The sequence below is a fragment of the Callorhinus ursinus genome, unplaced genomic scaffold, assembly GCF_003265705.2.
Source record: "Callorhinus ursinus isolate GAN/ISIS: 27379988/994484 unplaced genomic scaffold, GSC_fseal_2.0 scaffold77, whole genome shotgun sequence".
Taxonomy (NCBI): domain Eukaryota; kingdom Metazoa; phylum Chordata; class Mammalia; order Carnivora; family Otariidae; genus Callorhinus; species Callorhinus ursinus.
Window position 1 is genome coordinate 2,030,890 of NW_027397139.1, and position 22,645 is coordinate 2,053,534.

At 50.1% G+C, this 22,645-nt stretch overlaps 1 protein-coding gene across 10 annotated transcripts in view; it reads left to right on the forward strand.

Annotated features, from left to right (window-relative positions):
- The first annotated feature begins 14,216 nt into the window (after positions 1 to 14,216).
- MAP2K2 (mitogen-activated protein kinase kinase 2) overlaps positions 14,217 to 22,645 on the forward strand; it is a 35,288-nt gene continuing 26,859 nt past the window's right edge. For 2 of the 10 annotated variants that reach the window (XR_012376608.1, XM_073887278.1), the window contains exons 1-2: positions 14,221 to 14,625; positions 18,247 to 18,457. Coding sequence is in view for 7 of the 10 variants with exons in the window: in XM_073887278.1 (XP_073743379.1) it covers positions 14,534 to 14,625; positions 18,247 to 18,457 (303 nt within the window). In the remaining 3 variants the exon portion in view is untranslated. Of the gene's footprint in view, positions 14,650 to 18,246; positions 18,458 to 22,645 lie in introns of all 10 variants that reach the window. The other 8 variants (XR_012376609.1, XM_073887279.1, XM_073887280.1 and 5 more) reach the window with 6 other exon arrangements.

The window sequence follows — 22,645 nt, forward strand, 5'->3', positions numbered from 1 at the left end:
CGAACTCAGTTTGTGCGTTGAATCCCCGCAACACCCCATTCTCTCGGACTTTCTTTGTCCAAGGAAAACACCACCATCCCTCTAGGCCCAGCTTCTGGGTCTAAGCACACAATCTAATAAAAACTACAGCCAACATTTATTTATTTATTTATTTATTTATTTTCTATTTATCTGTCTACCTCTTTATTTTTTGAAAGATTTTATTTATTTATTTGAGAGAGAGAGAATGAGAGATAGAGAGCACGAGAGGGAAGAGGGTCAGGGGGAGAAGCAGACTCCCTGCTGAGCAGGGAGCCCGATGCGGGACTCGATCCCGGGACCCCAGGATCATGACCTGAGCCGAAGGCAGTCGCTTAACCAACTGAGCCACCCAGGCGCCCTACCTATTTATTTTAAAGTAGGTTCCATGCCCAGTGTGGAGTCCAATGCAGGACTTGAACTCGTGACCCTGAGGTCCAGACTTGAGCTGAGATCAAGAGTCAGATGCTTAACCAACTGAGCCACCCAGGCGCCCCTCCAGCTAATATTTATTGATCCCTCACTATGCCAGGCCCTATGCTAAGTACACATGTAAACTCCATCCTCCAGAAATCTCAGTGAGTGGGGGAATTGGTCATACCCATTCTACAGCTGAGGAAACTGAGGCATTGGGAGGCAGGAGGAGGGGATGTCTCTTGTCCAAAGGTGTACGGGCAGGTTGTACATGGCAATCCTGAGATTCCAGGCAGGGATGCTCTTGAGTGGCAGTGCTCCTGGCGATGTCAGGCAGGATGATCATGTGACGTCACGGTCGCAGCCCTGTGAATTCAATCCCAGCCCCTCCTCTTGCAGGCTGTGTGATCGGAGGCAAGTCACTTGGCCTCATTGTGCCTCACCATTCTGCTCTTCAAAATGGGGATAACTGTAGAGGTCCCGTGAGCCCCTACACATCACAGTGCCATACCAAGGATGGGGTGGGGCAAGCAGCCCACTGCAGGTGCTAGTCACAGAGGGGCACATCGTCTAAAGAAAATTCAAAAATTGATAATAAGCCCTATTTTATGATCTGTGTTTTTATTATATCTGTGTATAGGCAATTCTGAACAACGTCAATGACAAGAATCTTCCCCCGAAGAAATCTTGTCTTGATCTAAACAGGGGGTCAGCAAACTTTTCCTATCAAGGGCCAGACAGTAAATATTTTCAGCACCGTGCACCAGATGGCACCTACTCAGCTTTGAGGCCCCGGTGGGAAACAGCTACACACAGTTTGTGAATGAACGGGCGTGGCTGTGTGCCAACCAAATTTTATTCCCGACCCTGAAATTTGAATCCTATATACTTTGCACATGTCGTGAAATATTATTTTCCTTTTGATCTTTTTTCTCCCAACCAGTTGAAAAACTATCCTTAGTTCCTACGAAAATAGACATTGAGCTGGATTTGGCCAGCAAGCCATGGTTTGTCAACTCTTGGTCTAATTGCTGCCAGTACTAGTGATATTTAATAGTTGGAAGTTTTGAATTAGCACATTTTCTTTGTTTATCCTTTGGTAAACATTGTATCCTATTTGGAAGGGATTTTGGAGAACTCCTTGCTGTGCATTTGGCCAGAACACACACAGACTCAGCTACACGTGTCCATCTTGAGGGTTAGTTCCTGAACTAGTCCAGATCTTTCGAGCCCTCTTTGGGTACCTTTGTGGTGTTAACACATTCTTCTGTTTAAACAGTAGAGTTGGGACGCCTGGCTGACTCAGTAAGTTAAGCCTCCAGCTCTTGATTTTGGGTCAGGTCATGATCTCAGGGTTGTGGGATCGAGCTCTGCGGGGAGTCTGCTTGCCCCCCCAAACAAATAAATAAAATCTTAAAACAGTAGATTCAAAAGAAACAACGCTAGCCCGGTTGTTTTAAATACAAGGAAACAGAGTTTGCGCCACTTCACTTCCTTTATTGTATCTGAACACTTGAAGGTTCTAATTGTGTCTAAAATTTTTAAGAGCGCGCTGACCTGCATTTATTTAAATGACCTGCATTTTTTTTCGGTCAGCTCAGATTTTAATTCAAACACAGAATATCTTTACTGAACTTGAGCCATATCTTTACGATTAAAATATCTTCTTCCTTTATTTTTTTAAAAAGATTTTATTTATTTATTTGAGAGAGAGAGAATGAGAGATACAGAGCACAAGAGAGAAGAAGGTCAGAGGGAGAAGCAGACTCCCCGCTGAGCAGGGAGCCCAATCCGGGACTCGATCCCGGGACTCCAGGGTCATGACCTGAGCCAAAGGCAGTCGCCTAACCAACTGAGCCACCCAGGTGCCCTATCTTCTTCCTTTAAATTGATATTTTTATCTGATTGTTTCCAGTTATTAAACGGTCATGCTATTATTCATCACTGTAACAGATCAGTATGTAAGGATAACTTTTCCTTTAAAATAAAATCATTAGGGGATCCTGGGTGGCTGAGTTGGTTAAGTGGCTGCCTTCGGCTCAGGTCATGATCCCAGGGTCCTGTGATCGAGCCCCGCATCTAGCCCCCTGGCTCAGAGGGGAGCCTGCTTCTCCCTCTCCCTCTCCTGCTCCCCCTGCTTGTGCTCTCTCTCTCTAATAAATAAATAAAATCTTTAAAAAAATAAAATAAAATCATTAATGGGGGGCACCTGGGTGGCTCAGTTGATTGGGCGTTTGCCTTTGGCTCGGGTCATAATCTCAGGGTCCTTAGATCGAGCCCCGCATTGGGCTCCCTACTCAGCGGGGAGTCTGCTTCACCTTCCCCCTCTGTGCTCTCCCTCTCTCTCACTCTCAAATAAATAAATAATTTTTAAAAGATTTTATTTATTTGACAGAGAGAGACACAGCGAGAGAGGGAACACAAGCAGGGGGAGTGGCAGAGGGAGAAGCAGGCTTCCCGCGGAGCAGGGAGCCCGATGTGGGACTCGATCCCAGGACCCTGAGATCATGACCTGAGCCGAAGGCAGAAGCTTAACGACTGAGCCACCCCGGCGCCCCTAAATAAAATATTTTTTAAAAAGAAAGAAAATCATTAATGGAACGAAAACGTAACCATCCATTACTCTTTGCACTCTATTGGACCGTGGTATTTATTTTATGTACGTTACTGGCATGATTACCCATGTGATGCTCAATAAAAGAAAAATTTTCACTCTAGATTTCTTTTCTGGCCATTACTATCATTCGTTGCTTTTCGTAATTATTCCTGAGGCTTTTTGTGCTATAGATTTAGGGGTGTTAGCACAAAATCTACTCGGGCCATTCATTACATGTGTGACACAAGCCACTGCCTTTAAGCACTTACTACCTGGTATCTAGTAAGTGTCAAACAAATATTTATTACCATAGTTACCCCACTGATGAACTACGCACCCCCCCACCCCCAGGCTGCCTTTGTATAGCCAGAGAGCTCAGAACAGTTTTTGCACTTTTATTTTTTTTTACTATTTATTTATTTATATTTATTTCAAGTTATCTCTACGCCCCACGTGGGGCTCAAACTCACGATCCTGAGATCAAGAGTCGTGTGCTCTACCGACCGAACCAGCCAAGTGTCCCCAGTTTTTGCATTTTTAAATGGTTAGAAACTATGGAAAAGATTATTTCGTGTCACAGGAAAGTTATATGGAATTCAAATTTCAGCTTCCAAAAACAACACTGTTGGCACAGAGCCACGCGCATTTGTTGAGATGTTGTGTGTGGCGGTTTGGTTTAACTTGTGGGTATGTGGCCCTTTAAGAAAATGTTTGCAGACTCCTGCCCTAAGTTGTCAACCCCTCTCCTCCAAACCCCCAATTCTGGAAGCATAGAAAAGGCCGTCCAGATTCAAAGACATAGACCTCCCCACCCTCTTCCAGCCGCCCAGCATCCCCAGGGGACCCTCCTTCCCCTCCCACCCAGGGCAGGCCTGAGGCTGGGGGACGCTGAGGTCGGCTTCGCAGTCCCTGGCGCCCTCTAGTGGACACTATTAGCAACTGCTACCCACTTCCCTAGGGCACCCCCGTCCAGGGAAAGTGGGGGCGGGGTTATCTTTGCGTCCCTTCCTTGCCCTGATTCTGCCCCCAGCGTCCTGGCAAGTTCTCAGAGCTCTCCCCCATCCTGGGACCATGCTCCCACCATCCCACCATGCTTTACACACTTGAATTCAATCACACTCGGCTAGTCAAGGTTGCCAACAAATTTGAACTTTCCAAAGACCCTTCCAACATATACCTACAAACTCCTAATTTGTGCTTTTTATCTGTACGTCTTATATTTGTGTGCGTGCCACTCTCCCCCTGTCTCACTCTACCCAGGCCACGCGGGCCTCCTCCCTGCTCGTCCAACACACCAGGCCCTGTTCTGCCCCAGGGCCTTTGCACAGGCTATATCCTCTGCCTCAAAATTCTTCCTCCAGACACCCATGGGACCCACTCCCACCTTTTATGCCTTTGACCAAATGTCACCTTCTCAATGAGACCTTCCCTGCCATCCTATTTAAAACAGCAGCCTTGTCTTAGACTTCCCTTCTACACCTCCCACGGGCCAAACCCAGCTTGTCACCTGTTTCTACATAGCCTGTAAGTTAAGAGTGATTTTTACATTTTTTAACGGCTGAAAAAAAATTAAGACTATTTTCTGACACTGAAAATAAAATGAAACTCAAATTTCAGTGTCCATAAATAGTTTTATTGGCACGTGGCCCCGCCCACTTGTCCGTATATGTACCGGCTGTGGCTACTTTCTAGCTACGAGGCAGAGTTGAGTAGTTGCAGCAGAGACCCTCTGGCCCTCAAAGCAGAAAATATCTACTATCCGGTTCTTTACAGAAAAAGTTTGCAGAGCCCTGATTTAGTGTCAAAGGAGGAAATCATGTTCCCAAAGGGGGAACTGAGGCCCAGTGGGTTGAAGTGAGATTTTCTTTTTTTTTAAAGATTTTATTTCTTTATTTGACAGAGAGAGACACAGCAAGAGAGGGAACACAAGCAGGGGGAGCGGGAGAGGGAGAAGCAGGCTTCCCGCTGAGCAGGGAGGCCGATGTGGGGCTCAATCCCAGGACCCTGAGATCATGACCTGAGCCGAAGGCAGACACTTAAGGACTGAGCCACCCAGGCACCCTGAAGTGAGTTTTTCAAGACCCCACATTTCTGAGGGATTCCTCATTTGCCAAATTATTGAAACAATACCTCACATGTTTTGTTTTTTACAAGAAAAATATGTTTTGCTTTTACAAGAAACACAGAAATCGGACCCGTGAGTCCCTTCATAAACTGAAGGTCATGTAGGATACCGACCTTGAGAGAGAAATCTGAACACACCCATCAGATCTTGCCAAGCCCTGAAGATTTTTTAATTGCCCCTGTAAAAAAAAAAAAAAAGTCATTGCTCTTTTTAGAAATCTTGAGTTTAGGACTTTGATCGGAGTGATTACAACATCATATTAAAACCCCATTTTGACTTGATCCCTTCAGGAGGTATTTTATTAACACAGTCAGAAGTTGGTAGCAAGAGGCAACCTTGATCCACAGAAACGGAAAGCAGATTCGTGGTTGCCAGGGGCTGGGGTGATGAGGAATGGTGACTGACCGCTGATGGGGATGGAGTCTCTTTTTGGAATGATGGAAATGTTCCAGAACAAGATCGTAGTGACGACTGCATAAGATGGGGAATATGCTAAAAACCATTGAATTGGGGGCTCCTGGGTGGCTCAGTTGTTTAAACATCTGCCTTCAGCTCAGGTCATGATCTCAGGGTCCTGGGATCGAGCCCCACGTCAGGCTCCTTGCTCAGTAGGGAGCCTGCTTCTCCCTCTCCTTCCCACTCGTGCTCTTTCTCACTATCTCTGTCTCTCTCTCTCAAATAAAGAAATAAAATCTTAAAAAAACAAACAAAACAAAAACCGGGCCCCTGGGTGGCTCAGTCGGTTGAGCGACTGCCTTCGGCTCGGGTCATGATCCCAGGGTCCTGGGATCGAGCCCCGCATCGGGCTCCCTGCTCGGTGGGAGACCTGCTTCTCTCTCTCCCTCTCCCTCTCCCCTTGTGTTCCCTCTCTCGCTGTCTCTCTCTCTGTCAAAAAATAAATTAAAAAAATCTTTAAAATAAATAAATAAATAAGTCTCGGGAATGTAGTGTGCAGCCTGATGACCGCAGGTAACAATACTGCATTATGTATTTGAAAGTTGCTGGGAGAGTACATCTTAAAAGTTCGCACAAGAAAAATTTCTAACTATGAGAGGAGATGGTTGTTACCTGGACACTGTGGTCTTGTCACGATATGTGCATAAATTGAATCACTGTGCTGTTCACCTGAAACTAGCATAATGTTACAAGTCAACCATATATCAATGAAAAAGTAATAAAAAATAAAAGCAGATGAGAAAAAAAACAAAAGGAGAAACCCACTAAGAATGGTAGCCCACCCCAACACAAGGGGAACTCTGTGCCTCTGCACATTCTGTTCTCCAGCTGGTACATTCTTTCCCCACCCCTCCCTCCCTCTGACTGGCTGAGTGCTTGGACCAATGTCGGTGCAGGGAAGGGTCACAAAATATTTTCACTGAATGAAATGATTGCTGGATATCCATATCCCCTCGAATATGTCTCTCTGCCCGGCAGGAAATAGACACTAAATTAATGATAGTTGAATGAATGCATGCGGTGTTGATGAAGGAATATCTCAACTCTCAAATGTATGAAGGTAATGGTGTGCTGGTCAATGTTCAACAACCGGCTCTCCGGAGAGACCATATATATATCTACCTACTGGGTGCAGCGTATATACTCTGCATGCCTACAACATATGTATGTACTAAGTGTTACTGACATAAAGTATGTGTAGCACACCATTTACAAATAATAATAAAATATGCAATGCTCTATTACAAAGTCTATTGTAATAGTCACTTGAATGTCAAAATATGGTTTTGTTGATTCTTGCCAAACTCTTGTACCCATAGCAAACCTATGGTGGCAAATAATGGAACAAGTGTAGTTCTGACATGAATGTTGGCAATATTTTCATTTATGTTAATAAGTAACATGAAAGTGAGGGCATATGTTGGAATTTCACTTGTTCACCGATAACATGAATGTCTTCTTTGATGAATATGATAATAGATTTGGAATACTGGAAAAGATATTGCCCCAATTGTTTGTGCCATCCACAAACTAACAACTAGAGACAGGACATTGTCTTTTAAGATTTTATTTTTATTTTTATGTAATCTCTACATTAAGTTCTACAATAATCTCTACACCCCCAAGGTGGGGCTCGAACTTACAACCCCGAGATCAAGAGGCATACGCTCTACTGACCGGGCCAGCTAGGCGCCCCCAGACGTGACACATTTTAAAGTGTAATTTGCATTATTAATTTTTCTCCATCCCACTTTTTTTTAAAGATTTTATTTATTTATTTTTGAGAGAGAGAGCACGAGCGGGGGGGGAGGAGCAGAAGTGGAGGAGCAGAGGGAGGGGGGAAGACCCTCAAGCCGACTCCACACTGAGCATGGAGCTGAGGCAGAGCTTGATCTTACAACCCTGAGATCATGACTGGAGGCAAACCAAGAGTCAGATGCTCAACCAGCTGAGCCACCCAGGTGCCCCTCTCCATCACTTTTTATTTATTTTTATTTTACTTTTAGTATTTTTTAAAGATTTTATTTATTTGTGAGAGTGAGAGAGAGAAAACACGAGCAGTGGGGAGAGGCAGAGGCAGAGGGAGAAGCAGGCCTTCCGCTGAGCAGGGAGCCCGAAGCAGGGCTCCATCCCAGGACCCTGGGACCACGACCCCAGCTGAAGGCAGACACTCAACCGACTGAGCCACCCAGGCGCCCCTCCCATCACTTTTTAAAGCCTAAGCCGCGGGTCGGCATGCTGTGGCCCTCCACCTGTTTATATAAATAAAGTTTTATTGGCACAGGGCCACGCCTATTGGGTTATTGGCTGCTTTCTCACTACTACCGCAGGCTTGAGCAGATGCAATAGAGACTGGAAGTGTCCACAAAACAGAAAATATATACTATCTGATCCTTTACCATAAAAGTTTTCTGACCCTTAATCTAGAGAATCAACAACATCATACACTCAGCCTTCATTTGTGACATTTGCCAATTTCCATGATGCAAATACTCCCACCATGGCCCACTTCAGGCTGCCAATGTGACGTCAATGAAGTCAAGTTGAAAAGGTACACAGTAAGGGGCGCCTGGCTGGCTCAGTCAGTTAAGTGTCTGCGTTCAGCTCAGGTCATGATCCCAGAGTTCTGGGATCGAGCCCTGCATTGGGCTCCCTGCTCAGCAGAGAGCCTGCTTCTCCCCCTGCCCCTCACCCTGCTCATGCTCACTCTCTCTCTCTCTCTCTCAAATAAATAAATAAAAATCTTAAAAAAAAAGAAAGAAGAGGTACACACTAAGCAGCTCACCATCATATACTATTTCCACCAAACAGGTACAGTCACGAAAATAGAGGGAAATAAAATAAAAAGCATGCACAATGGCAAAATGTCATGTAGTTGGAAGGGATGAGATTCACATAAGATTAACCCCTTCAAAGTGAAGAATTCAGTTGCATTTATTTTTTTATTTTTTTAAAGATTTTATTTATTTATTCATGAGAGAGAGAGAGAGAGAGAGGCAGAGGGAGAAGCAGGCTCCCAAGGAGCAGGGAGCCCGACGCGGGACTCGATCCCAGGACCCTGGGACCATGACCTGAGCGGAAGGCAGACGCTCAACCATCTGAGCCACCCAGGTGCCCTTCAGTTGCATTTAATACAGTCACAATGTTTTGTGACCATCAGCTCTATCTGGTTTCAAAACATTGTCATCACCCCAAAAGGAAACCCAGTATCCACTAAGCAACTGTTTTTTATCCCCCTCCCCCACCCCTGGGTCCCACCATCTGCTTCCTGTCTCCATGTATGCAACTCCTCTAGGGACCTCACATAAATGGAATTCTGCATCATGTTAACTCTTTGCAATTACCTTCTTTTTGTCCGCACAATGCCATTGAGATTCCCTTAAGTTCGTGTGTATATTCAGTTCATTCCTTTTTATTACTGAGTAGTATTCTATTGTGTGGAGTTAATCCATAATTTTTTTTTTTTTTTTTACTCATTCAATCCAGAATTTATCAGTTCACCCATTGAAGAACACTTGGGTTGTTTCCAGTTTTTGGTCTATTACCAGTCAAGCTTTTATGAACATTCATGTTCAGATTTGGGGTGAACCTAAGAGTTCATTTCTCTTGGGTAAACAACCCAGGAGTGGGATTGCTAGGTCGTAAAGGAAGTGCTTGTTTACCTTTCTAAGAACCACTAAACCATTTTCCCAGAGAAGATGTACTGTTTTCTCATTCCCACCAACAAAGTATGAGAATCCCAGTTTCTCTGCATCCTTGCCAGCACTTGGTATTGTCAACCTTTTTTACTTTAGCCATTCTAATGGCATGCAGTAGTAATAGTATCTCATCGGGGTTTTAACTTGCATTTCCCCAATGGCTAACGATGCTGAGCCAATTTCATTTTATAAACATGGTGTCATAAAGACATATTCTATAACTCTATATTTCTAAGACTTTTATTTTTTTAAGTAAGCTCTATGGCCAACACAAGGCTTGAACTCATGACCCCAAGATCAAGGGTTGCCTGCTCTACCAAGTGAGCCAGCCGGGGGCCCCATATTCCCAAGACTTTTGTTTGTTTGTTTGCTGTCATTTGTGAGTTTTCTGATGCTTAGTATCTCTTTGTGGGACTATTCTAGAACATATTTTTTCCATTGATTTGTATTTGTGTAGTTTCCAGATTCCTGCCATTGAGAACATTCATGTATATGCCTCCTGGTTATACAAGCCAGGAGTTTCCTAGGCTAGATGCCTAACAGTAGAATTGCTGGGTTGTATGTATTCTAGATAGTACTAAATTGCTTTCCAAAAGGGTCATGTCGGGGCGTCTGTGTGGCTCAGTCGTTAAGCGTCTGCCTTCGGCTCAGGTCATGATCCCAGGGTCCTGGGATCGAGCCCTGCATCGGGGGGAACTTGCATTTCCCCTGCTCCGCGGGAAGCCTGCCTCTCCCTCTCCCACTCCGTCTCTTTCTGTCAAGTAAATAAATAAAATCTTTAAAAAAAAAGGGGGGGGTCATGTCAACCATCGTTTTTGTTAATATCCATCTTACAGGTAAGAAATATAAAGTTCAGGGCACATTTCGAGATTGGAAGAGTGTACACATGCGCTATTAACATGAGATCGTGCCTCGACAACCAGATAAATGTCACCTTGGATTGACTCTATCAACAAAGCTATTAGAAATGTATTTCCTGGGCTGGGGGCAGATTTAGGAGACACCCAAGTTTCTGGGACCAGGGAACCAATGTACTAAGAGAGCTGTGATTAGATTCAATGATAAGTTCAGAGATATGTAACAGGGAAAGGTTGCAGAGCAAAATGTGCTCGCCAGTAGAGATAAGGAGGAGGGTAGAGGGCATGAATCAATACTGTTATCGCAACAATAAAAGCTCGTGTTCTCTAGGAAGTGCTGAGAACCACATGACTAGCAGGAAACTTGTCTCCCTCCGGACAGAAACACCCATTACATTCATTCAAGCAGCATATATGTAGAAAGCTTTAACTATATCCAAGGAGCTGGACTGGGAGAGAAAGACACAAATCCAAGAACTTCTTTGCCCTCGGAACGTTCATCACTTGTGGGGAGGACATAATGCACGGTGGGTTGGAAGACAAGAGGTAAAAGCCAGAAACAGGCAGGGTATATCAGAAATTCCAGAAGAAGGGGGCTAGCAGCAACTGGCAGAATCAGAGTTTATGGAAAAGGGGGCTTGTGAGCTGAGCCCTCAAGTCTGAACTAGGGGAAACCAACAATTCTGAGCCTTTAGAAAACACTTGATCTCTTCATCCTCCTCAAGAAGAGGGAAGGGCAATGCCCAGAGGACACACCTTGAAGTATCCTACAGCAAGGAAATAGAACCAGTCACGGTTAGATGCAACCACATGGATGAATCGCAAAAACATTGTGCAGGGCCAAAGAAGTCAGACACGGAAGAATACATACTTATATTTCCACGAAGCTCTAGAACACAGAGAACTCATCTATGGGGATAGAAATCGGACTCTGGGGTGTCTGTAGGGTAGTGGTGTGCAGTGGCCCGTCCTGCCTCATCCCTGCCAATTGCTACCATTCTTCACGACTTCACGATAGGAGAAAACCAGCCGCGGTGGAAATATTTACACCATGAGAAAGGGCGAATACTACACATTACAAATCAGTCTGTCTCTCTCTCTTCCTCCCTCTCTTTCTCTCTCTTTCATCTCTCTGTTTGCCAGTCCATCTCTCATCTCAAAAACCCATTTTTAAACATTTACCAGCACACCACTGTCGGTAGGAGTGAGAGGGATTAACTGAAAAGGGTACAGAGGAAACTTTCTGGAGTGATGGAAAGGCTCTACATCTTGTTTGCTACATGGGTATGCTTACCTGGGTATATGCAGTTGCAAAAGCTCAAGGAATGAAACATTCAAGAACTGTGCATTTATTACATGGGAGTTACAGCTACATGAAAAGACTATATGTACATAGAGCCTAAAATAAAATACAATGATGGAGAGATCACTTTGCAGAACAGAAAGAAGGTAGAGAAACGCCCAGAGCTGGGGAAGGCCGCGGTGTTATTTGAAGGCAGATAAACCTTCTTCCTAACTTTGAGTGAGTGGGTGGGAACAGCTGGAGGAAAAGCTGAAAAGGCTCAGCTTATAGAAATGGGGAAGCAGGTTTAATCAGGGAGCACCAGAGTTACACTGCACTTTTGATCATCGCTACATTTTGTAATCATGTATATATAATGTTTCTATTTTTTAAACATTGTGTTTCTGGTGCCCACTACAGTATCTGTCATATAAAGAGCACTGCAACCTGAAGGCCAAAAGAATGACTGAAGGGGAGATACCTGGGTGGCTCAGTCTGTTGAGTGTCTGCCTTTGGCTCAGGTCATGATCCCGGGGTCTAGGATCGAGTCCTGCATGGGGGGGGGGGTCCCTGCTCAGCGGGGAGCCTGCTTCTCCCTCTGCCTGCTGCTCCCCCTGCTTGTGCTCTCTGTCTCTCTCTCTCTCTGACAAATAAGTAAATAAAATCTTTGAAAAAAAAAAAAAAAGAGGGGCGCCTGGGTGGCTCAGTTGGTTAAATGGCTGCCTTCAGCTCGGGTCATGATCTCAGGGTCCTGGGATCGAGCTCCAGCTCGGTGGGGAGTCTGCTTCTTCCCCTCCCTCTGCTGCTCTCGCTCATGCTCTCTCCCTCTCAAATAAATGGGTAAAATCTTAAAAAAAAAAAAAAGGAGTGACTGAAGGACAGCTGGACAAGAAGGGGACAGGACTGAGCCAGGGTGACCACGGGACCTGGGCTGGACCCTGGCAGATGGGTGTCGATTGAGCCTTTCCCTGTTTCTTTGCACGTGGTTCCCAAAGGTGCACGCCACCATGATATGTACATGGATGCTCAAGGATGTGACAAAAAGAAGCCCAATGTGGTTGGTGAGATTTTTGTGAAGTCAACTTTTTTCCCATTTAAATGACTGTTCTTTATTCTGTGCCGTGTACTTCTTCCCCCCCCTTTTTTTTTAATTGGTGTCAGAGCGTCCTTTTCTCATCAAATGGAGTAGCTGCTGCGGAAACTAGTATGATGATTCCTCAAAAAATTAAACATAGACTTACCATATGACCCAGCAATTCCAGTTCTGAGTAGATACCCAGAGGAATTAAAAGCAGGACTTGAACCGATATTTGTGCACCGTGTTCATGGCAGGAATGCATAACAGCCCAAAGGTAGAAAAACTCAAATACCCCCCAATGGATGACAGGATAAACAAAATGCCATCCATTCACACAATGGAATATTATTCAGCCTTAAAAAGGAAGGAAATTCTGACACCTGCTAAAACATGGATGAAGCTTGAGGACACTATGTTTGGTGAAATCAGGCAGGCGCAAAAGAACAAATACTCTATTGTTAAAAAAACAATTCAACTGGGTAAATGTAAGATCGAATTGGCTTTATTTAATAATTAATAAAACGACCAGCATCCTATCTTAGCAGGTAGAAAGGAACTCCGAGAAGCTGTACAAAAGGGAAGGTTTTTATAGGCAGAAGCAGGCAGAAAAAGGAAGTCTCTAGGAAAGAGTAGATTGTTTCAGGCCGGAGTCTCCTTCCTTTGGGGGAAGGCGGGGGGTTTATCAGGCGGATTGCCTTACTTGCGACCACCAGATTGACTGAAGGTCACATTCTTGGGAAAGGCCAAAACTGCAGTTAGGTTAGGGGCGCCTGGGGGGCTCAATCGGTTAAGCGGCTGCCTTCGGCTCAGGTCATGGTCCCAGGGTCGTGGGATCGAGCCTCACATCGGGCTCCCTGCTCAGCAGGAAGGCTGCTTCTCCCCTTCCCTCTGCCTGCCGCTCTGCCCGCTTGTGCTGTCAAATAAATAAATAATATCCTTAAAAAGAAAAAAAAAACCGCAGTTAGGTTAGGTACTAAGTCTTGTTTTGCTGACGTGGGGCTTAACACGAGTGAATCCATTTTGGGCCTGTTGTTTTTTTTTTTTTTTTTAACACATGACTTCAATTATTTGAGGTCCCCAGAGGAGTCCGGTTCACAGAGACAGAGCGGAGACGGTGGGAGCCAGGGCTGGGGCAGGGGGTGGGGAGTCCGGGCTTCGTGGGGACAGTTTGGGGAGATGGAAAGTTCTGGAGACGGAGGGTGGGGGTGGTCGCAGGACAGGGGTACTTCATGCCGCTGAGCTGTACACTTAGAATATAAAGTGGTGAATTTTATGTCATATATATTTACCACAACTTAAAAAAAATGTTTTGAAATGATCTTTCTTTCGGGGGGCTGTGTGTCCATTAGCGACAACAAGACTAAAATTGACCCTGGGTGGTCTCTCGCACAACTTTTGGGGATTTTCGTGGCTCCTGTAGCCCCAGTCGGGCACCACAAGGCTCACACGGGCCTGGCCTCAGCTCCGCGCACCTGCCCACTCTCATCAGCCCCTAAGAGGCCTCCCTCAGGCTCCGCCTCCCTTGCGCCTCCGCCCAGAGCCTCAGGCGCATGCGCAAAGCAGCAGCGGGGGAAGCGAGCGGGCGCGCACACTCCGGGCACCGCCTCGGTAGGTCCCCGCCCCTTTCCCCCACGGGGAAGGCGGCCTCGGGCTGGTGCGCACGCGCCGCGGTGAGGGGCGGGGCCTCGCGGTGAGGGGTGCTGGCTCTCGCGAGAGGCCGGCCCGCAATCTCGTCGCTCCCCCTCCCTGCCCGCGGCCTCCCGGGCTCCGGCTGCAGCGTCAGCCTCGGACGGGCCTTTTCTGCGGCGGCGGCGGCGGCTCCTCGGCCTCAGCCCCGGGGCACCTCGGCGCCCCTCGGCCCGGGTCCGCAGCGACGCTCTCACTCACCACCCGGGCGCCCGCCTAGGCCGCGGCCGCAGCCCCGGGCTCGCGTCGGCGCCGCCCGCTCCCGGCCCGCCCCCTATGGGCCCCGGTTAGAGGTGCCGCCGCCGCCGGCCCGCGGAGCCCCGATGCTGGCCCGGAGGAAGCCGGTGCTGCCGGCGCTCACTATCAACCCCGCCATCGCCGAGGGCCCGTCCCCCACCAGCGAGGGCGCCTCCGAGTGAGTGGGCCGGGCTTGGCCGGGGTGAGGAAGGGGAGGGGGTCCCTGAGTAGTGAGGTCCGTAGAAGGGGGGGACCTGAAAGGAGAAGATGGGGTGGGAGTTCCCTGAGTGATGAGGACGGGGGAGGAGGTCCCTAAGTGGAGAGGATGGGTTGTGGGGCGCTGAGTAGCAAGATGGGGGAAGGAGGTCCCTGAATGGAGAGGATGTGGTGCGGGTCCCTGAGCAGTGAGGTCGGGGCAGGGGGTCCCTCAGTGAAGAGGATGGGGCAGAAAGGCCCTGAGTGAAGATGGGGTGGGAGTCCCTGAATGGAGAGGATGCGGTGTGGGGCCCTGAACAGTGAGGTCGGTGGGGGGGGTCCCCTGAGTGGAGAGGATGGGGTGTGGGGCTCTCAGTAGTGAGGTTGAGCGGAGGGGGGCCGTGAGTGGAGAGGATGGGGTGTGGGACCCTGAGGACCGAGGTCAGGAGAGGGTCCCTGAGTGGAGAGGATGGGGTGGGAGGTCTCGAGGAGTGAAATGGAGTTGAGGGAGGGTTCCTGCCCACAGAGGATGGGGCAAGGAGTCTGAGCGGTGAATCAAGGCAGGAGGAGGTCCCCGAGGGAGAAGATGGGGTATGGGGCCCTGAGCAGTGAAATTGGAGTTGGGGGGGGTCCTTGCATACCAAAGAATGGGGTGAAGGGGTTCCTGGGAGGAGAGGAATGGGGGGAAGTTTCCCTCCAGGGGAAGGGTGGTTGAGGGCTCCCTGAAGGGTAAGATGAGCCAGGACCCCCTGAGGGGAGAAGACTGGTTGAGGGGTCTCTGAGGGGACAGGGCCAGGCGCGGCCCTTGAGTAGTGAGGTCAACTGCAGGATCCTGGTGGGGAGGAGGAGAAGGAGCCTCTAGGGGCTGGAGCCGCAGGCACCGAAGCAGACAGGAGGACTCGGGGGGAAGGGACAGAAAGGAGCATCTGGGACAGTGGGGTCTCCAGATGGGCGGCATCATATTGTGGGAGGGGCACATGCTTGCGAGGTCAAGCGAGGGTGACCCCTTGGCCACAGAAGAAGTCCTTGTGACCTCCCCACTCCTGTTCCCCATGCTAAAGAGGAGCAGGACGGTTCCAGAGGCCCCTGGCTGGGGTCTGTTTGCTGTGCTTGTGGTGTGACCCCCTGAGAACCAGGTGTGATGGGGAGCAGCCTGTGTGGTGCCTCTCAGGGGACATGGCTCCTGTGCCCCCAGCCAGAGAGTCTGAGGCCTGTGTGTGTGAGTTGACGTCTTTCCCTGAGCAGGCAGCTCGACATGGGGATGTGTTCCTTATTTCCAAAAGTCTGCTGCTTATTCTTCTCAGGAGAGCGCCTCCTTCATTCTCTCTCCTTTCTTTTACGTGGTTTCTGATTTCCATCCCTTCCAGAATTCCCCCTGCAGAGAAAGCCAGCCATTGGAATTCCAGGGTTTTTTTATAACCACAGCTGGGTCGCTATTACATTTAAAGGGGATTAATCAGCTGACTCCAGAACACATGTTCGAGCTCATAGGGCAGTGCGAAGACAACTTTGCGGAGTCTGGCCTCAAAAGCCACCTCTTCAACCATTTAGGAAGGAAGCTTGTCATGTACATTCATTCCTTTGCCTTCCCTCCTCTGTCCCTTCCTCATCCAGGTCTCTGTTAACCAGGCATTCAGGGAGCACATAGTAGGCCCACAGTCCTGGCTCAGCATCATGACATGATGAGCAGGGCTTTGCGGTGCGGGAGGATGCAGGTTTGATTCCAGGCACTGCCACTTCCTTCCATTGTGACCCACAGGCAAGTTACTTAACCTCTCTGAGCCTGTTCCCTCCTGCGTGGGCTGGGACTACAAGATACCCATGTCCCAGGAAGATCTTGAGAGTGAAACAAAGTGGGGTTTGTAAAGCCCTGATATGTGCTCAGGAAGTGGCACCTAGCCCCCTGCCTTCTAGCAACTTTGCTGTAGCAGCTCAGATGACTTTCCTCATCTCCTTCCCAGCCAGTGCCCCTTTGCTCAGGCCTCTAAGTTCTAGCCTAGTTACAGTCAAATTTGAGGATTGGGAGGTTCCTGAGAGAGCTCCAGTCTCCCCCTTCATTCCCTGCTTGAATCCCCCCACCAGGTCTTCCCCCGGGTTGGGGGTCAGCCTGGGCTTAAATGCCCTCAGAAATTGGTGGCTGGGGATCACCCAAGGTCCTTTAGAGACTTTTCTTAGCGACCCACCCTCTGTGGTCCCGTGGCCACTGCCAGTGCTTGAAATGTGGCTAGCCGGTCCAAATTCAGGGGAGCTGGAAGGATAATATGCATTCCAGATTCCAAAGACTTCATATGAAGAAAAAGGAAAATATTCATTAATTTGTTTATTCTGATTTCATACTGAAATTTATATTTTTGATGGGTTAAGTTGAATATGATAAAATTAATTTCACCTGATATATTTTTTTTTAACATGGCTAGAAAAATTTTAATTACACACGTAACTTTTATACTATTTCTTTTGGACAGCACTGGGTTGGTCCTTGTGTGCATTGAGCTGATGTCTGCCCGCCTGTTATGGGGCGCTGCTTTTGACTCCAGGATTTGGTTCAAAGTCAAGGCGTTAGTGAAAATAGCTTACTATCAAAATTCCTTGGGAAATTCCTCGAATCACCCAATAAAGTGCAGTTTACATGGTTCGGTGGGGTTTTTTTTGTTTTTTTTTAAGATTTATTTATTTGAGGGGCGCCTGGGTGGCTCAGTCGGTTAAGCGTCTGCCTTCGGCTCAGGTCGTGATCCCAGGGTCCTGGGATCGAGCCCCACATCAGGCTCCCTGCCCTGCGGGAAGTCTCCTCCCTCTCCCACTCCCCCTGCTTATTTCCCTCTCTCGTGTGTCTCTCTCTGTCACATAATGAAATCTTTAAAAAAAAAAAGAAAAAAACATTTGAGAGCGAGCACGAGAGTGGGGGTGGAGAGGGAGGGAGAGAACCCCAAGCAGACACCGCACTGAGCACGGAGCCTGACTCGGCTTGATCTCATGACCCCAATCATGGCCTGAGCCAAAATCAAGAATCAGACACTTAACTGACTGCGCCACCCAGGCGCCCCTGGCTGGTTTTTTTAATGACTGGCTCCAGGAATGTCTGTGCATGTAAATGCTTAATGTTTAGAGTCATATCATAAGAGTATGCTGGCTGAGCAGCATGCCCTGGAAATGTCTGCACTGTTTGCTTTCTGCCCCTCTTCATTTCCCCTCAAGTGCTCATGCGTCATTCATGTGCATTAAAGGCACACATCCTGCAATTTCTGTCTTCTGCCCGCTGGTTCTTGCTCTTGGCCCTGAGACCACTCAGAACAAGTTTGCTCCTCAGTCCTGGCCTGAGCCTTCACTCACCTGATCTGTGGCTCAGCATCCCCCCCCACCGCCCCCCGTTCCCGCATCTCCTTCCAACGTGGTCTGGAGTCCTCGTGTCAGGAAGGGGGGCTCCTGGGTCTGAGACTCGCACCACTGAACCAGAGCCAGTCCTGAGGGAGGGGCTGGTGTCTGATCCATCCCCGTGTCCTTGCAGCGACACACCTGGGGCCTGGCACGCAGCGGCCTCCCTGTAAGCTTGGCCGGGTCCAGCCTGCACATTCTTCACTAGCCCTTGCCCTTGGGGTCTTTGCAGAGCAAACTTGGTGGACCTCCAGAAGAAGCTAGCGGAGCTAGAACTCGACGAGCAGCAGAAGAAGCGACTGGAAGCCTTCCTCACCCAGAAGGCCAAGGTCGGGGAACTCAAGGACGATGACTTCGAACGAATCTCGGAGCTGGGAGCCGGGAACGGTGGGGTGGTCACCAAGGTCCAGCACAGACCTTCCGGCCTCATCATGGCGAGAAAGGTGAGGGCGGGCGCTCCATCCCCGGGCCCTGCCGCGGCGCGTGATGAGACAGGGCCCACCCCCCCCCCCCGACACGGCAGAGAGGTGTGAAAGGTGCAGGCCTCTGCTTCCTGATACGCCCCTGGGCTCCGAGCACTCAGCACTCGCCCTGTCCTCAGGGGGAGCCGGCCTCTGGTTGAGACATGGCAGGGCCCGTCTGCCTCGAGCAGCTCTTCCCTTCCGTCGCCGACCTCTGCCCTCCAGGGCTTAAACTCCCGTTCTCAGAAACATCCTGACTGTTCTGGACTGGCTTCCTCACCCGGGCTCCCAGCTAAGCGGTCGAGAAGCCTCCCTCACACATGGACGGGTAGAGAAGAGGATGTGACCCTTTGGGGATAGTGGCTCCCAGACACAACCAGGGAACCTTATGTGACAAATTACTCCGCTCCTACAGGCGTGTGCTCTCGGGCACGGAGAGCCGGCTCTTCCGGAAGCCCCTTCCCCCGTAGTCCCCACTCCGTGTGCTCAGAAAGCCGGCCACCCCACGCCCGGGTGGAGGGCGCTGCCCTGCCTTTTGCGGGAGCGCCGTGCTGGCTCTCCGCGTTGTAACTACTTCTTCTGCCCCCGGAGCCCTGCCTGCCCTCCGAGCCCTGGCTCTGTCCCTGCACCACGGGCAGCCTTTGCTGCCCCGGAGCTGCCCCGGACATCTCGGGTCTGCCGTCACCTCGCGAACAGGGACCGGAAAGGCAGACGTCAGATTCCGAGGATGACGGGGCGGGAGGGGGGCTGCCAACAGAGCCCTGACCCAGGTCGGCGTCAGGGACCCCGGAGCGTCCCCAAGCCAGCTGAGCCGTCACCTGGTGGGGTGGGGGCGGGGAGCCCGGGTGCGCCTTGTAAGCATGACTCCGGGAGCTGCTCCGCAACTTTGTGAAAGCCTTTGGAGCCAGATCTGAGGGTATGAATGAGGCTGGGCGCCCAGATGAGTGGCGCCGGGCGGTCACGGTGCCGGCCCGATGCAGGTTTCCAGGTTTCACACTGTCCTTCAGCCACAGGAGACACCACCGTGGGCAGTGAGTGGAGGCTGCGCAGGGCACTGCTGGTGCTAGAGCTTTCCTGAGCTTCCGTAAGTCTTTCAAAGTAAAAAGCTCCAGGAAAGTAGGTCTGAGATCTGGGGGGAGAAGGACGTCCAGTCTGGTTCTCTGTAGGTGGTGAGCTCCCCGTGGTGTGAGCCCTGAGCGGCCGCACGCCCTGGACAGTGGGCACAGGGTGCAGCTGTGCCCACAAGCATCTGGTGAGCGCGCTGAATGAGAAGGCCGGCCACCCGGCCGTCGTGTGGCTCCGGGCTATGACTCCGTGATGGCCCCGGAGCTCGCGCCGGTCCCCAGGAGTCAAGGGCTCCTTTCAGTCTAGCTAGAATGCCAGTTCACCCGCGAGGCCAGTTTGTCTTTATTCAGCTGCGGGCACCAATGGGAAATTGATGTGGCAAAGTGGTTTTGGGGAAACCAGCCTCGGTCCTTCTCCCTACTACCCTGGGTGGACTCTGAATTTCCAGGTGCCGCGTATGGATTCCGTGCTTTCCAAGTACTTAAGCTCACCAGATCTCCAAATTCAGCCTGCCACAGGGCTGGAAACTAGGGGCTGGGGTGGGGCTTCCCCGCGGGCGAGCACCCTTTGTTGCCAGCATCCCTGTAGCCCCTTCAATTGGCAGAGGATTTTCCTAACCAGTATGACCTGCCGGGAGAGCAGGGCGACCAGTTATGTAAGCCCCAAGTGAACTGGTCTCAATTTTTACAGTTGCACGTGATGGTAAGCGTGTTCTTGACTCATGCGTGGCGTTCTGACTCCTCTTGCATCTCCTTCTGAGAGCCCGAAGAGCAAAACCTCTGCATTGCTCGGGCCAGGAGAGCCATATGATGAAGTTAGCGTGTGTGTTAGGCACGTGCCTTCCTTGACTCCCCTGGACTTGCGGGAGGAGCGTGTTTGGGCCTCGCGTTTGTGTGGGCCCCGAGGGCTTGCTTGCCTCTGATGGAGGTCTGTGACTCTGCAAGGCCACGTCCTGGTCCTTCGGCCGTCCTTCACGTGACTGCCCCATGTCAGAGCCGGTGTCGTGTTCTGGTTTCAGTTGAGCAACAGCTCCATTTTACACATGAGGAAACAGGCCAAGGTGGGTCAGCGTCTGAATTGGGTTCGAACCCTCTCAGGTCTGCCCTTTGCAGTTGGTCCTGACGTGATGGAAGATGTCATTGTTTCACCTCCAGAATTTATTTTCCTCTTTTTCTTGTGTGTACTCCCCGCACCCCCATTCTGCAGTAGAAATCGCCTTAAACTCCTAGATGGGCTTGGTGTTGGGTTCGAATGCCTCGCGCCATCCCTATGTAAGCAGCTCCTGGAGTGTGCATAACCCTAAGGTGGTGGCGTGGAGAGAGCGTGGGTTTTGGTGATCTGGGAGCCCGGCCCCGACACGGACTTGACTGCTCAGCAGCATGTGCCCCTGGAAACAGGATTGAGCCTCGCAGAACCTGAAGCTGCTCATCAGTGCAGTGGGGGCGATCCCCGCAAGGGCTGTTGTCAGGGTGAGGTGTGACCACGCATGCTCAGAAATGTGCCCTTGCTTCCCGTGCCTGCTTTCTCCGTATGCTCTCAGCGTGGCTCCTCAGTGATCTGGAAGGCTCGCTCTACAGGCCCGGATACAAGGGGCCCGTGGGCACCTGCGTCCTCCCTACTGCATCTTCCCCAAAAGCCTCTGACTTCCTGTGGCCTTACTTCATGTGGAAGGCCCCAACTCCGGGCTCCGGTGACCTCTGGGTTTCTGTCCAGTGCTGCCCACCTTTGTCCACCCCTTCCTTTGTGTGAAGCCTGTAGGGTTCTCGCTCCCCAGCTCGGTCACTCATCTGTGGCTCTTTTGAAGTTCTTGGGTCGAGAGCTGCAGTGTCCACGGCGGCTGCCCTGGTCAGCTCTGGACACAGAGCCCTTGAGATGGGGTCAGTCCAGCTGAGATATGCTGTTCATGCAAAGAAATATGCCAGATTTCAAGGGCTCAGTATGGGGCAATCTCATTCATATTTTTACATGGATTACATGTTGAAAGTAATTTTTTGATATACTGCATTGAGTTAAAATACGTAAAAATGGTCATTTCACCTGTTTCTTTGTACTTTTGTAATGCGGCAGCTAGAGGATTTAAAATTAAACATGAGGCCTGATTGTATTTCTGTTGGCTGTTGCTGGCCTCCATCACCCTCCATGGTCCATCTGTTGGTCTCAATGAATCCTCTCTGGGCTTTTGAGAGCAGACCTCCTGCCTTCCACATAGACCGCAACACTTCATTTTCAGACCCAGCCTCTCACGTGTGTGCTTGTTGGGCATCACATCACAGGTGTGGTTCCACCAAAGGAGAGAGCATCCCTGGGTCCTACTGGGGGTGGCCCTGGGGGGAGTACAGGGCCTGGAACCCATGGCCAGAGCTTGCCTTTGCAGGGGGAGGCATGAAGCTTTGCTGGGAGTGGCGAGAAGCCCCGGGCACCATCCCACCAGGACCTACTGCAGTTCCCAAGGTGGCCAGGGTCATTGGGGAGCGGGTGTTGCTCCCCACACATACCCTGTGCCTCCCTGAACTTGGCACATGCCCCTTCGTGCCTTGGTGCCCTCAGCGTTTTGCCCCCCCCCCACCCCCGCCGCCGCCTGGAACACCCACCCCACCGTATCCGTCTGGCCAACTCCCACTTGTCCTTCCAGGCGTGCATCCACTCCGAGCAAGTCTTTGCCATTCCCTCTCCCCATCACAGGGTTCCGATGAAATGTAGGATCTGTGGCAACAGGTTCAGACACCCTTGATCTGACAGGTGGGTAGAAATCACCTTTTTCTTGTCGTGTTGCAATGGTCGGAGCAACTGAGATTCTAAGTGGCCAGGACGTGGAGCCCCGGCCTCAACTCTTTCCTGTTGGGCATTGCTCTTGGCACTTTGTCACCTGTGTCCTGCATCTCTCCAGGCAGTCCTCGGGTGTCTTCCCATCTGAACGTCGTGATGCCGTGGGTGACGACCCACGGCTACTGACTTGAACTCAGGTCTAAGGGGAGCTAGGAGCCTCCTCGGGTGGCGGTCTGAGACTCTCTCTGTGTCGTCTCCAGCCCGGAGGGGGAAGGGTTCCAGAAGCAGACCCCCACTGAGAGGGGCGAGGTCATGGGCATCCCTGGTCTAGGTCCTGGG